The 15653-nt window shown below is 43.4% G+C and overlaps 1 protein-coding gene across 9 annotated transcripts in view; it reads right to left on the bottom strand.

Annotated features, from left to right (window-relative positions):
• Positions 1–7895: 7895 nt before the first annotated feature.
• LOC310657602 (protein FAM47E-like) overlaps positions 7896–15653 on the bottom strand; it is a 29239-nt gene continuing 21481 nt past the window's right edge. For 7 of the 9 annotated variants that reach the window (XM_083398519.1, XM_083398517.1, XM_083398512.1 and 4 more), the window contains exon 8: positions 9272–9515. In XM_083398519.1, the coding sequence (XP_083254645.1) occupies positions 9297–9515 (219 nt within the window). In that variant the 3' untranslated portion in view covers positions 9272–9296. Of the gene's footprint in view, positions 8396–9271; positions 9516–15084; positions 15295–15653 lie in introns of those variants that run through there. The other 2 variants (XM_083398515.1, XM_083398516.1) reach the window with 2 other exon arrangements.

The raw sequence follows: 15653 nt of genomic DNA, 5'->3' as shown, positions 1-15653 counted from the left end.
ATTATAAAAGATGAATGGCCAGATTTTCCAGCCGGTGCTCTACTCCTGAGGAGACTTTTCTTCCATTTCACTTCAAGCCACGCACCATTTATTTATTTATTTACTTGAATTGTTTTATTTTATTTGTACCCCCACCGCCCACAACATAATAAAACATGACGCATGAAAAGGCTTCCCTTATTGATTTATATACCGCCCTATTCCCGGAGGTTTCAAGGCGGTTCACATGAAAAGATCACAACATATAAAATCGAAATAAGAACAATAACCCAATAACACCCTCCCCCCCCCAAAAAAGAGCCACATTTTAAAAAGGTATAGTATGAAGTTCTTTTTTTTCTGGGGGGAAAGGTGGGGGAACTCGCCACCAAGTTTGTTTATGAAAGTGCCACACACAACACACCTCCTGGCATTGGCTAAATGTAAGATGTGACACAAGATAATGTAAGATAAAACACAAGCAAACCATCATCTGGGTTAGAAATGGCCACAACTTTATTTATATAGGTGGGTTTTTGGCTCAGGCATTGGGTGTACATCCGTTCAAAACTCCCTCCCCCCCCCCCCAATTAATTAATTTTTAAAAGGTAAGAGAACTCAGTTTTGCCCAGTTCCTGCTTTTTTAAAAAGCCACTACTGCATAGATTATTTTATTTGTATGCCACTTTCCAGCAGTTTAAGGTGGCTTATAGCACGAAAAAAGACACATAACTACAAGGGTGGGGGGATGATGACATAAATACAACATTAAAAGAATATATAACTGCAGCGTAACAAATGTATTCATAGGTAATAAATCAAATATTTTAAAAATATCCAAACTGAACAATTTCCACATAAATCACAGCATGCATGATTTCGTGTGTCTGACACCTTTCTGCAATTCGAACCATGTTCAAGGTGGTTTACAACATGAAAAAAAGTTACACAACTGCAGCATGGGCGGATGCAAAATGGTCACCTAACAAAAGTAGTCATAGGCAGTAAATTAAACATTTTAAGAAACACAAATCCAAAATGAACGGGAAAAAATGTACACACCTCAAAGCAGTGTTTACAAACAGGCAAAACAATAAAATATAGAAAAATTCACAATCCTGCAACACTAAATAACAACGTGGCAGTAATAAAAAATGGAATAGGAGAGATACAAGTATTATTATTAGATTTAGATTTATTACCTCTTCTTCACCATTTGATACTTCTGTAAAAAGACAATATTTGAAGTTTTTTCTTGCTTCTCCCGTCATCCCAATAATTTTAGAAACAAAACCTCATACTGTACAGTATTAATAAGCTAATACAGTAAAAAGTATAACTTGAATTCCTTTTTTTATGTTTTGCCCCCATCTCTATGCTCTATATCCTGTTATTTATTCATTTATCGATTTCATAAAATTTATACACCTCTTGATCAGAGAAAGGGGAAGCACTGAGCAGGAAAACCTGCTCCTGTTTTCCAAAATCACTGAGATACTGTAACAGGGCTTTTTAAATGTTATTGAATATTTTTCGTAGAATCATAGAACTGTAGGCTTGGAAGGGATCCCGAGGGTCATGAATGGCCGTTCAACTTTTGCTTAAAAACCTCTGAGGAAGGAGTGTCTGCCATCTTCTGAAGGAGTCCATTCCATGTCAAACAGCTCTTACTATCAGAAAGTTATTCCTGATATAGAGTCGGAATCTCCTATCTTCTAACTTGAAGCCACTGGTTCTGGTCCTATCCTCCAGAAGAGGCGAAAACAAGCATGGCTCTCTCCTCCATGTGACAGCCCTTAAGGTATTTGAAGATTAAGGTATTTCTGCTGCTCCAGAGAAGCGGTCACGGAGCAATGGATCCAAACTACAAGAAAGAAGATTCCACCTAAACATTAGGAAGAACTTCCTGACAGTAAGAGCTGTTCAACAGTGGAATTGGCTGCCAAGGAGTGTGGTGGAGTCTCCTTCTTTGGAGGTCTTTAAGCAGAGGCTTGACAACCATATGTCAGGAGTGCTCTGATGGTGTTTTCTGCTTGGCAGGGGGTTGGACTCGATGGCCCTTGTGGTCTCTTCCAACTCTATGATTCTATGATTCTAAGATGGTTCTCATATCTCCTCTCAGTCTCCTCTTTTCCAGGCTAAACATATCCAACTCCCTCAACCATTCCTCATAAGGCTTGGCTTCCAGACCTTTGATCATCTTGGCCACTCTGTCTGCACGCATTCCAGCTTGTCAATATCCTTCTGAAATTGGAGTGCTCACAATTGGACACAGTATTCCAGGTGTGGTTGTTCTGACCATGGCAGAATAGAGTGGTACCATGACTTCCCTTGATTGGAACACATTTTTTATTTGCCATTTGGTGGGGAGGGGGGTACTCAGATATTCTGGCCAATAACTGAGTCACCTTCTAGGGCCACCTCCCCACCCCTTCTTCTAGTGAAAGACTGAAAGACATTATCTTCTCTACTTTGCTGAGAATCCTCTTTCCCCTTCTTACTAAAACAAAATGCCTATTTGCTTCTTGTGGTGTCCTGAGTAAACTGGGCAAATGCGCATGTATGTGCAAGGGCGAGACATACAGACAGCCATCGTTCAATGAACTAGCATATTGATGTCAATGTGTTAAGTGGGGAAAAGGTCCTCAGCCTGTGTTATTATAGGAATGGACCTGCTTGTTTGCAACACAGCTGGTATAAAGACAAGGCAGGCAGAATTTTGCACAAGAGGTTGGGAGCCTAAAGTGTGGGGCCCTGGGTGGTGGTTGCCCAATATACCCCCCCCCACAAAAAAACCCCTCCATGGCTCTTTCCTGTAAGCAACAGTGAGAAATTTTAATCTATTCCCATGTAATAGAAGGGTTATTGCTTCTATCACCCTCTCACAACAAGAGTGGCTGGGGAAACTCAGCCAGATGGGCGGGGTATAAATAATAAATTATTATTATTATTATTATTATTAAGCTCAGCATCAGGTGCTGTAATGATGAATTCCAACAATTGCAAGCAGAATCAGGATATTTATTAGGATTGTTGAGCTTTCTAAGTGCTATAATTAAGTGCTGGATTCAAACCACCACCACCCTTTTCTCTTCTGGAATTCCGTTTTTTCTATTTTAAAAAAAAGCTTCCACAAACTAGATTACATTTCTTAATACCACATTGCCCTTCCTTATTTGTGATGAAGTCCAAAGAAATGAAGGATTTTGCAAAGAGTGGGCGGGTAAGTCTTGTCAGGGCTATCAGATCCTATTAAAACAAATTAGATTTACTAATTATGCTAATTCAATTTTATTACCCATTTTGATGCTACTCTTGAAGCAGTGATGTCAGATTTTAGGACAGGATTAAAAGATTATTCTGGTGAAAGATTAAACCAACAGCCAAGGAAGTTGATTGCAAGAAGCTTTGCAATACAGACTTTGCAGAGCTACAAAAAATGATAAATTAGATGTCAGTAGAGAGACTCTACATCAAGAAACTCATTAAGTTGTTGCTTCAGATGCTGGAAAATATCGCCACATTCCTTCTGAATAGAATATTTATTTTCAATCCATTATTTTTATCTTTCTTTAATCATGGTCATAACTTGAATTCTAAGACACACTAATGAGATCTCATTCCCAGCTATCTCATTAAAAAAGGGAATGGCTAATTGGATGTCTCTGTGAATCTATTTCCAGTAGTTAGAGTTCTTAATCTTCCCATGTCATTCAGAGCTTTTAACTTGATGGGATATTAAATGTCATTTTAATTTATAGACACACAAGTTTCCAGTTTTCACAGTGGCAACACCAGACTTCTCATATTTGAACGCTTGCCTCTCCACAGCTCATAGTCAGAAATGAAACAATCATGTCTTCATCTCCATGTGGCTCTGTTCAAAGTAAATGCGTAGGATTGTGCTGTTAGTGCTTATGGTTTTCTTTCCTTCCTTCCTTCCTTTTGCTATGGACTTCAGGTTGTAAGTTGGACTTCAGGTTGTAAGTGCCATTGTTTTGACCAGCCAAAACAGCACTCCCTACATACAAGAGGGAAGTCGGCAGAGGTTTGCAGAAGTGCAAACCTACATGGGGGGGGGGGGCGGGCAAAAAGAACTCAACAAGGACTAAGCATGCTCCCTGCAGCTTTCTCCAAAGAATCCTAAGAACTTTAGCTCACACCTCACAGGGCTACAATTCCCATCACCCTTTAAAAAACTAGAATTCCCATGATTTATTTGTGGAGGACATAATGCACTTTTAAATGTATAATATGTTGTTGTTGTTGTTTTGTAGTTTAGTCCTGTCCGACTAAGCTTGTTTAACTTATACGTAAATCCGGCACTGTCCAGTACCCTGTTCTCACATTGGCCAACCAGGTGTTTCTGCAGGAAGCCTACATGCAGGACTTGAGTACTGTATTTTAATATTTTGTTGGAAGCCGCCCAGAGTGGCTGGGGAAGCCCAGCCAGATGGGCGGGGTATAAATGTTGTTGTTGTTGTTTAGTCGTGTCTCTTAATGACCCCATGGACCAGAGCACGCTAGGCACTCCTGTCTTCCACTGCCTCCCACAGTTTGGTCAAACTCATGCTGGTAGCTTCGAGAACACTGTCCAACCATCTTGTCCTCTGTCGTCCCCTTCTCCTTGTGCCCTCCATCTTTCCCAACATCAGCGTCTTTTCCAGGGAGTCTTCTCTTCTCATGAGGTGGCCAAAGTATTGGAGCCTCAGCTTCAGGATCTGTTCTTCCAGTGAGCACTCAGGGCTGATTTCCTTCAGAATGGATAGGTTTGATCTTCTTGCAGTCCATGGGACTCTCAAGAGTCTCCTCCAGCACCATAATTCAAAAGCATCAATTCTTCGGCGATCAACCTTCTTTATGGTCCAGCTTTCACTTCCATGCATCACTACTGGGAAAACCATAGCTTTAACTATACAGACCTTAGGGTATACTAAAATGTATGGGAGAAGAAGTGGAATGGAGTATCTTGAACAGGAGCAATATACAATTTTTGCCGCAGGGCCCACTTGTTCATTACATTTTGTATTTTGAGAAGTGGCAAGCAGTACAGTGGTACCTCAGGTTACAAACGCTTCAGGTTACAGGCTCCGCTAACCCAGAAATAGTGCTTCAGGTTAAGAACTTTGCTTCAGGATAAGACCAGAAATCGTGCTTCGGCAGCACAGCGGCAGCAGGAGGCTCAATTCAGGTTAAGAACAATTTCAGGTTAAGTACAGACCTCCGGAACGAATTAAGTACTTAACCTGAGGTACCACTGTAGTAACATTTGTAACCTTTCAGATTTTTAAAAAGCTACAATGTTAAGCTTGTACCATTTTGCAATTATCTGAATTCGTACGGCATCAATTTGAGGGCACAATCCACCAGAAAGTTCTCCTGTGTAAGCCCCGTGGAAATAGTGTTCTTGCACATCTTCCATACATTTCACTTGGACTTGTGCAGATGAAGTTCCCAGTGGATTGTGCCCCAGGAAGACTTGGCATCCTTAAAGCTGCATATCCATTGGAACCTCCCCATGGTTAACTTAGCATTGCACATTCAGATCTTACTTTCCTGCAAGGGTAGCTATGCAGTGGTTCTCCATATGTTGCTGGACTCCAACTCCCAGCAGCCCCAGCCAGCATGGTCAATGGTTGAGAATGATGGAGTGCACAGCAACACCTGAAGGTCCAACCATAGGTTTGCTGGGTAGAAAGAGCAGGAAACGAATGGTTTTTCCCTGAAACCACTTAGAAATGATTGAGCAAGTCCAGAGCAACTCCCTACTATTGCTGGAACAAGAGGCCTAACCCTCTCATAATGAGTAGCGCTGCGGTTTATTTATCTTATGAAGCATTTAGCACCTTAACCATCTGTTACTGACTGTCAGGACCAATCTGCTGATATTGTAAAAGTGAAATCACAGCCAGCTTTCCAGGAAGCCTGTGCAGATAAAGGTGGCTTTCCTGCTGTGGGTGATTTCAAGGACAGTTCCTGGACAAGTCTACAATTAGCAGAGCCTTTTATTTAGGCCAGCCAAAATCAAACATCTGTGCAGTCCTGTATTCAGAAAGCTACCATATTTTTCCGTGTAGAAGACTATATTTCCCCCTAAATTTTTGAAGTTTAAAATAAGGGGTCGTATTATACACAGATAGTGCATTTTCTTAATTTTGAGTCCCAAAAAATAGGGGGCGTCTTATACACGGAAAAATACGGTATATTCAGAGTTCCATGCTGTGTACTTCCAAGCAAGGAGTCATACTATTCATTTTGTTTTTGCTTGATTGGCTGCAACCCATTTGGTTCCAGTTCAGGCCGGCAAAGAGCCAGTAACTGGTTCAGAACATATAACCAACCAGCTGGACTATTATAGAATTAACCCAGAGGAGGACGAATGCCAAGATCCAGTGGAAGCTGTTTCATTAGGGCAAATGGGGCGCTGTCTCAGCAACCTTGCTCTGCTCTCAGCCACCCCCCAGCTGCCTCCCCTTAGTGTCAATGTTGCCATTGCAGAACTCAGGAAGGGGGATAAGGACAATAGAATAATTATTTGGCTCATTGCTGTCACTATCTGTGGCTCCACCTACTGTTGGGGTGTGTTCACATTAGAGCGTGGTGAAATCCTCACCCCACCCTCTGCAGCTCTTTCCCCCTCTAGGTGTTTATTCACATCAGCATTGCTTCAGTTCGGTTCTGTTTGTGTACAGTGGTACCTCGCAAGACGAATGCCTCGCAAGACGAAAAACTCGCAAGACGAAAGAGTTTTTTGTTTTTTGAGTTTCTTTGCAAGACGAATTTCCCTATGGGCTTGCTTCGCAAGACAAAAACATCTTGCGCCTTTTTCTTAAAACCGTCAATGCATTCCTATGGGAAACCGTCAATGCATTTCCTATGGGAAACCGTGCTTCGCAAGATGAAAAATTCACAAGACGAAAAAACTCGCAGAACGAATTAATTTCGTCTTGCGAGGCACCACTGTACATACCAGGGGACAGTGGTAGTGGGGTCAGGACAACTTAGGAACATTTAAAGGACTCCAGTTGATGTGAAACATGTTGGGCAAACAACACAAGAAACAGTAGTATCTCATAATGAAGAACAGGATAATGGATAATGTCATGTGAACATAGATTAGAAACACAGAACTGGAAACACAGTGAGTTTAAACAGGGGTGTGAACACAGCCTTGGTCTCCCTGCCTCCCATCCTATCAGTCTCAATAGGAACCAGCCACTGCTGCTAGGATCCAATAATAATGATAAGACTAAGAATAATTTATTATTTATACCCTGCCCATCTGGCTGGGTTTCCAAGCCAGAGGGCAGTCCCTTTAAGGTCCTCTACTTCTCAGGGATGCGGGTGGCGCTGTGGATTAAACCAGAGAGCCTAGGACTTGCCGATCAGAAGGTCGCCGGTTCGAATCCCCGCGACGGGGTGAGCTCCCGTTGCTCAGTCCCTGCTCCTGCCAACCTAGCAGTTCAAAAGCAAGTCAAAGTGCAAGTAGATAAATAGGTACCGCTCCGGCGGGAAGGTAAACAGTGTTTCCGTGCTCTGCTCTGGTTCGCCAGAAGCGGCTTAGTCATGCTGGCCACATGACCCGGAAGCTGTACACCGGCTTCCTTGGCCAATAAAGCGAGATGAGCGTCGCAACCCCAGAGTCGGTCATGACGGGACCTAATGGTCAGGGGTCCTTTTGCCTTTACCTTACTTCTCAGGGAAGGGATGGCACCTACTAGGAATGATCTGGCCCCAGAATTAGAGGAATAAAGCCATCCTTTTGGGGAGCAAGCTGCTTATTCAGAGTTCTTTAGGGTGCTCACCCTGCCACTTCATGGGTTGAAACTGGGACAGAACATATGTTTTCTGTCCCCATAATAATAATAATAAATATTCACACTACATTGAAGAACAAAATCAGGTAGTAATGTTGGTCAAGCTCAGAGACAAAGCTTATTTTATTAGATACAGCCAGTATTTAAAATGCAGTATGCAAATTATCATGTTAAACAACAGTTACACTCATAATACATGTACTAAGTTTCTCCTAGTATATAATGTCTGAATAGTTCTCTTTCCTCCCCCTGTAATAGTAGACATTTTAGTGGCCAATTTTTATTTGAATTTTATGGCCACACCCATTTCCTTAGTTAATTTATCTATGTGTGTAACAAATTAGGCTTGTCTCTGCAGTTTCTGATGAAGGGAAGTGTGAAATCTGAGACAACTTTGGCAATCTCTTTACAAGTAACTTTTTGCCTTGGTTTTTCGTAAGGAAAAACAGGCACTCGCTGACCAGGCTGGATACTTAGAAGACTGAGGAGGAATTCAATCTCATTTCTTCAAGGGTCTTCATAGATAATCTCCTTGAGGAATGGTCATCCTCCTCTAATAGCTTGGCAGAATTATTTGCAGCCAACATCTGCAGAAGGAACTGAAGCAGACAAACACAAGAATTATCATGTTGCCATGGCAATAAGCTACATAGGGGGCTGCAACTTTTTCATGGTAAATCACAATTGTATTTTCTGTGGCATATTAGCCATTGTCTGATGACTACATCGGTTGTTGCATCAATGTAAGAAACAAACTTGCTGTGTTAAAGTAAAATTGGTAACCAGCTGAGACAACTTTCATGGTGTGTGTGGTTGGATGGGTAAGCCAGTGTGGTCCAGTTAGTATTCTGTTGGTCTAGGGCAGCCTTGGCCAACTCCATGCCTTCAATAGGTTTTGGATTACAACTCTTGTCATCTGCAGTTGAAGCTGACGGGAGTGCTAATCGAAAACATCTGGACGGCACCAAGCCTGGTTTGGGAATTTAGGATTTTTTCTTTAACATATTATGCTAGTCAGAGTAGTTGCAGCTCTTATGCTGCAGATCAGCTTGCAGCCAGTGCACTGTGCATGTGGAGCCAGTTAAAGAACCTCAGAGGCAACAATAAACTTGAGTGGAAAGTCAGGAATGAAGAGACTTAATTAGGGCACAGCATGCTTCTCTCAAACAACTACTTATTTCTGATTTTTCTAACTCGGCTCTATGAGAGCAGCCCCCTCTACGTTCCAAGTTAGGTATAAACTTTCCCCTTCTGTGCCACTTTGCTAACAGATTTTATTTTTCCTGTGCAAAGAGATTCTGTCTCTCCCTTCACACGGAGTCTTCAAAAGCTGTGACAGCCTCATGGTGCAAGATGTGCTTCATGACTTGATTTTGCTGAATGTATAAAAACAGGCTCCAAAACGAAAGTAGTGCAAAGAGACAGGATCAATAGGAAAGAAAATGTATGTGGATATAACCACACATTTCCAAGAATGATCTGAAACATTATTTATTCATGTTATAAGTAGAGACCGGGTCGGGGGGAACGGAGGAAAGGTTTCCTTTTCAAATAAATGGGAGGAAAGCAAACACTTTTCTTGAACTCCTCTAGTTTAGCTTCATGCAGCTCCTTCAGGTTCTCGGATGAAGATCTGTTCAAGTCCTTTGCTCCAGTCTTCTTTGTCTTAGTTTTCCCTGTTAGATCGCCAAACGTTTTGGGTTTGCAAACAGCTTTGCCCTATCACGTATAAATGTGCATTAATATGGTCACAGGGAAGAGGTTTGGAAAGGAACGGGGAAGTTTTTGGTATCACATACCCCCTTAGTTTCTAATGGTAAGATACCCATATAGCATATCTACCATACTGAAGTGAAGTGGAGCATCCACACCAAAAATGTAGAAAGCAGACCTGAAACCTTATCTGCATAAGAAAGCTGCTGTAGGGAATCACTTGCAGGATTAGGAAGTGTGAGGCAGAAAAGAGGACCTGAACAAGCATCTAAATGCAGCAGCCATCAATTTCTATCAGGGAGACACATGTTCAAATGCACATCACTGTCCACATTCTGGCACAACCAGAATATTGTTGGGTGGACAGGTTTGGTGCTTGCCTTGATGCTTAGCTGAAGTGGGTACTAAGTTGAGCAGACTCTTTGTTATTGATTGATTGATTGATTGATTGATTGCCTGCCCTCCACCCTAAGGTCCCATCGCTACTTACAACATTAAAGCACAATATTACATGTTAAAATCACAAAATAAGGCGGGTGCTAAAAATATACACTTCAAGTGTCGACAGCCAGGGTAAAGAGGTGAGACTTCGTTATTCTCTGGAAGCTGTTTAATCAAAGTGCCAGGCAGAGGGAAAGATGGAGTCCCACAGCTTAGGGGCTGCCACAGAGAATGCCCTCTCCTGAGCCATATTTTCCCTCTGGGGGCAGAGGAACAACCAAGATTGCCCCTCTTCTCAGAGCTGGCCCAGGATGTTTTGCTGTTTCTGTCGTGCCCACCCCCCTGGTGTGGAGGAAGAGGAGGAGGTGGGTGCAGAGAAAGGTGGGAGTGGTAGCCAGCTACAGAGGTGGTGCTCACCTCCAGAGGCTAGATCTGCCACCGAGGAAAGTGCCTCAGCTCACTTTGAACAGGGGGGCAGCTAGCAGCAAAACAGGACATTACTGTGAGGCCCGAGAGCAGGAAGCCCTCTTACACTGTGAGATTTTGCAGCCCAGTTTTGCAAGCCACTCAATTTGGCAACCCTGCAGAACTGGCCACAGAGGAGGGGCCGCAGTCCTCCTTGCCCACTCTTTGTCCTCAGGTTGGCCCTGGGCACAGTCTTCCAAGGATAAATAATGAAGGGGCTTTGTTGTGTTGTGCAGGTGTCAACTCCAAGAGGAAGGTTGCTCGCCTGCCTTCTCCCCACCTGCCACGAAGCACTACCACACCAGAACATTGTGAGTAATTATTCCAGTTGGTGGGTCCTTAACTTTATGGGAGCAGCACAGTTGTTGTAGCAGAGGCAGATGGTGTGGGATGTTTCCTTCAGGAACAGCCAGGGGCGGGGCAGAGTGTGTGTCAAATCAGCCCATTGTGCCTTCAGGGCCCACAGGGACTTCTTGTTCTACTTTGTGTTGGTTTTTTGTCCGCTTTGCAAAAATGTTTGAGAATGTAATTTATTCTGCTTAGGGCTGCCACTCTTTTATAAACAGGCACTTTGTGACTTTGGGAACTGCATAACAAGCAGAATGACTGCTGGCATAGCGAAGTGCAGCCTTCCCCAACTCCCATCAGTCCCAGTCGGCATGCGTCCAAAACATCTGGAGGGCACTGTTATGTGCTGAGTTGAATACGATCCAAACTGCAGCAGTTTGATTGGTCCTAGAACAATAGGATCCAAAATGCAGCAGTCTGATTGGTCCTAGAACAATAGGATTCAGAATGCAGCAGTCTGATTGGTCCTAGAACAATGCAGCAGTATGATTGGTCCGCAGGAGCCACCCAATCCAGCTCCAGGTGGAAGTGAATCCACAACCTGATTGGCCTACAGGAGAATCCTGGAATTAACCAATCATGTGCAGCCCATTGTGTAAATAATATATATAAAGCAGATATTGTGGGGGAACTTCCATTCCTCCTCACCACTATGAGCTGAAATCCACTCTCAACTCCGAGTATATTTCAGGCACAAAGCTGGGGAAGGCTGGCAAAGTGGTTTACACTACAATACTGTAGGGATGGAAGTTAAACTGACACCCCATGGATTTTCCCAAATTAGGTGAAAAAAGATAGGTCGAGTAGAGGAAACTCTTTCCACAAACACTCCATCTAAAAGCAGCTTAATGAGTGCAATTCCCATTAGAAAAAAGGTATTGCAGGGGAATAGGGGAAGGTTCCCCCCCCCCTTAATGGATAATTTATATTCCACCTTTCCTCTTAACATAGTAGTGTTAGGTGTAAATAACATTTAAAAGACAATAATCCATAAGTAATTAATTAAATTAATTAAAACCAGAAGCAGCATGGCAAGTAATGAAAAGATCAGGTCATCATAAAATATCAAGGTTGATATTCCTCTGCGCTTGCTGCTGCAGCCACAGTCCACTTGCCCCCATCCCCACATGCACAACTGCTTCAGTGCAAAGAAAAAGATACCCAATCTACTGAAATGTTGGCTAAACCCAGCTGTAACCAAAAATTTAACCCAGGGTTGATACCTCTTGAATACTCCCAGTCTGAACTCAATTTGCAACTGATAGTCGTGTTTTCACTGTGTTCATGATTCTTAATTGTTGCAATATTTCTTATCCTCACCATGAATTCTTAACTTTATTGTTTTATTGTTTTATTGCTTAATAGTGAGCGATATGGGCAGTTTACAATGAAATACGGTACAGTAAATAAAATAAAATAAATCTACAAGAGTATCATAAAATGTATACAGGCATTCTCTATCTTTAAAATCCTGATTCAGAGAAACAGTCTTGGACCAACTTGCTTCGAAAAGCCAACAAAGCATGACAGCTGAACTGTCTTCATCACAGAATTACCTAAATACGGGTGCCACTACCAAGAAGATTCAGTCTTATGCCAGCCCACTGTGCGTGTGATCAGTGTTATTAAAGGCTGGCGAGAGAGCCAGGAAAACCAGGAGGGATGTTGCTGTTTCTATCTACCGTATTTTTCGCTCTATAAGACGCACCAGACCACAAGACGCACCTAGTTTTTGGAGGAGGAAAACAAGAAAAAAAATATTCTAAATCTCAGAAGCCAGAACAGCAAGAGGGATCGCTGTGCAGTGAAAGCAACAATCCCTCTTGCTGTTCTGGCTTCTGGGATAGCTGCGCTGCCTGCATTCGCTCCATAAGACGGACACACATTTCCCCATACTTTTTTAGGAGGGAAAAAGTGAGTCTTATAGAGCAAAAAATACGGTATCTCTTGGCAGAGGTCATCCATCAGCTTGACCAAGGTAGTGGCTGTCCTCAAATCGGACTGTGATAAGTTCCTGTTCTTTGGATCAGCCTTGCAAAATTGTTTCCACTTTCCACTGCTGTATACATCAAGGCTGTACTGTACTGTACACACATTATGTTGCAACACACCCACATTTGTCGCCACACATACATTTAGCAGAATACTGTTGTTGTTCATTGATCCTTATGCAGATATCCATACAACACATGTGCTTGTGGCCGTTGTACAATCATTAAGTGCACACTTAGAATCAGAGTTGGAAGGGACCCCAAGGGTTCATCTAGTCCAGCCTTTCTCAACCTGTGGGTCCCCAGATGTTGTTGATCTACAACTCCCATTACCCCTAGCTAGCAAGGCCAGAGCTCAGGGATGAGCCCACCCCATCATTCTGCCCGGACACTGAGGTTCAGTGCCAAGGGCCTTCTGGCGGGTCCCTCGCTGTGAGAAGCCAAGTTCCAGGGAACCAGGCAGAGGGCCTTCTCGGTAGTGGCACCCACCCTGTGGAACACGCTACCACCAGATGTCAAAGAGAACAACAACTACCAGACTTTTAGAAGACATCTGAAGGCAGCCCTGTTTAGGGAAGCTTTTAATGTGTGATGCATTACTGTATTTTAATATTTGGTTGGAAGCCGCCCAGAGTGGCTGGGGAAGCCCAGCCAGATGGGCGGGGTATAAATAATAAATTATTATTATTGTAGTCCAACAACATCTGGGGACCCACAGGTTGAGAACCACTGGTTCTAGTCCAACCCCCTGCAATGCAGGAATATGCAGCTGGCGCGTACGGGGATCGAACTCACAATCTTGGCATTATCAGCAGCACCAGGCTTTAGCCATGTGAGCTAACCGGATGACCTCATTTGGGGGGGTCTTAGGTGCGCATAACACAAAATGCAACGTATGAAGCGAACTGCAGCCTAGAGTGCAAGGTGAAGTGGCACAGGTGTGTGTTTGTGTGCAGCATCTTGGAGAAACGTCCTGGTTTAATACTCCTCCCCTCCTGCCCCTTTTCTGCAACTCACATCTTTGTGAGGGTGCTTTCCAAGAAAGAAGCAGCTGCCTGTCTAATGCGGCATGTGGCTGCATTGTAACAAGTAGGGGAGGCTACTTGTTGTTTCCATAGTAAAAGGTAAAGGGACCCCTGACCATTAGGTCCAGTCATGGCCGACTCTGGGGTTGTGGTGCTCATCTCGCTTTATTGGCCGAGGGAGCCGGCGTACAGCTTCCGGGTCATGTGGCCAGCATGACTAAGCCGCTTCTGGCAAACCAGAGCAGCGCACGGAAACGCCGTTTACCTTCCTGCTGGAGCGGTACCTATTTATCTACTCACACTTTGACGTGCTTTCGAACTGCTAGGTTGGCAGGAGCAGGGACCGAGCAACAGGAGCTCACCCCGTCGTCATGGGGATTCGAACTGCCGACCTTCTGATCGGCAAGCCCTAGGCTCTGTGGTTTAACCCACAGTGCCACCCGCGTCCCTTGTTTCCATATTACAGCCCTCCAATTTATTCCCTGCCAAATTCTGCATGCCTCCAGATACCAGCAGTTGACCTGTTAATATTCTTTTGAGAAATGCATGGTTGCCTTTTTATCACCGAAACAAACACAAAGGGTTATATTTAACAGAGCTTTATGCAGAGTACACACATTGAATGAACACCGGAAATCTAAATTCTATACATCCGTGTGAACTTGTATTATTTAGATGGTGTTTTTGTTTGAACTGCAGTTGCAAGTTTTTAAATATTGCTTTTTAATACAGTGGTGCCTCGCAAGACGAAAAGAATCCGTTCCGCGAGTCTCTTCGTCTTGCGAAGCAAGCCCATTAGTGGCTTAGCGGATTAGTGCTATTAGCGGTTTAGCAGCTATTAGCGGCTATTAAAGGCTTAAGGGATTAGCGGCTATTAAAGTTTTAAGGGATTAGCGGATTAGCTGCTAAAAGGCTATTAGCAGCTTAGCGGGCTTAGTGGATCAGCTGATACGCGGCTTAGCGATCAGCCGTTAAGCGGCTGTTAAGCGGCTTGGGAAAGGGGGGGGCAGGGAAAAAACCCCGCAGGAACTCGCAAGACATTTTCGTCTTGCGAAGCAAGCCCATAGCAAATTCGTTTTGCGAAGCACCTCCAAAACGGAAAACCCTTTCGTCTAGCGGGTTTTCCGTCTTGCGAGGCATTCATCTTGCGGGGCACCACTGTATTGCATTTTAAATGGCTGTCATCCGCCCTGGGAACTTAGAGGGAGGAGTGGGTGATAGTAACTATAGTAATAGTATAAATTAATCAAGATAGCTAAGTTAGGCCCTCTAATTTCAGTGGGTGTACTCTGAGTAAAACTTGGTTGACTACCATCCATTAGGAGAAGAATGAATGAACCAACACAACACAAAAGCACCTAAAACACACTGGAACTGTTGTGCTCAGCTTCTGCTTGCGAACTTCCTCTAGACAGCTGGTTGGCCTCCATGAGAACAGCATGTTGGAGTAGATGGGCCTTTGACTTGATCCAGTAGGGGTTTTCTTACATTGATATAGTCTTATAAATCACAGTTCTTAAATAGGGAGAGGATTATGTTAGGCGATAGTTTGTACTGTATATTGTTTCAGAAAACCTGCAAAGCATGTTTGGCCAGCAGTGAAACAAAAGAAAATGCATAGGAAGAGCCTAAGTTATGAACCAATAAGTCCCTGGTTCGATTCTCTACCATTAATTAATTGATCTGATGGCCATTAGCACAGCTCCGTCAGCATTAAGGGGATAATAATAAATAAAACTGCCTTCACCTTACAAGGTCACTGGGAGAACAACTGAGAAAGTATAAATCAAGCACTTGAACACTCTTGTGCTATGTAAATGCTACAAGTTCCCATAACATCTCAAATCATTATCTTATTTCTTCACACAGTGGGT

Source organism: Podarcis tiliguerta (assembly GCF_965153285.1).
Source record: "Podarcis tiliguerta genome assembly, chromosome: 9".
Lineage (NCBI taxonomy): Eukaryota > Metazoa > Chordata > Lepidosauria > Squamata > Lacertidae > Podarcis > Podarcis tiliguerta.
Note: the sequence above shows the minus strand (reverse complement) of the source record. Positions and strands in the feature narration are given on the sequence as shown.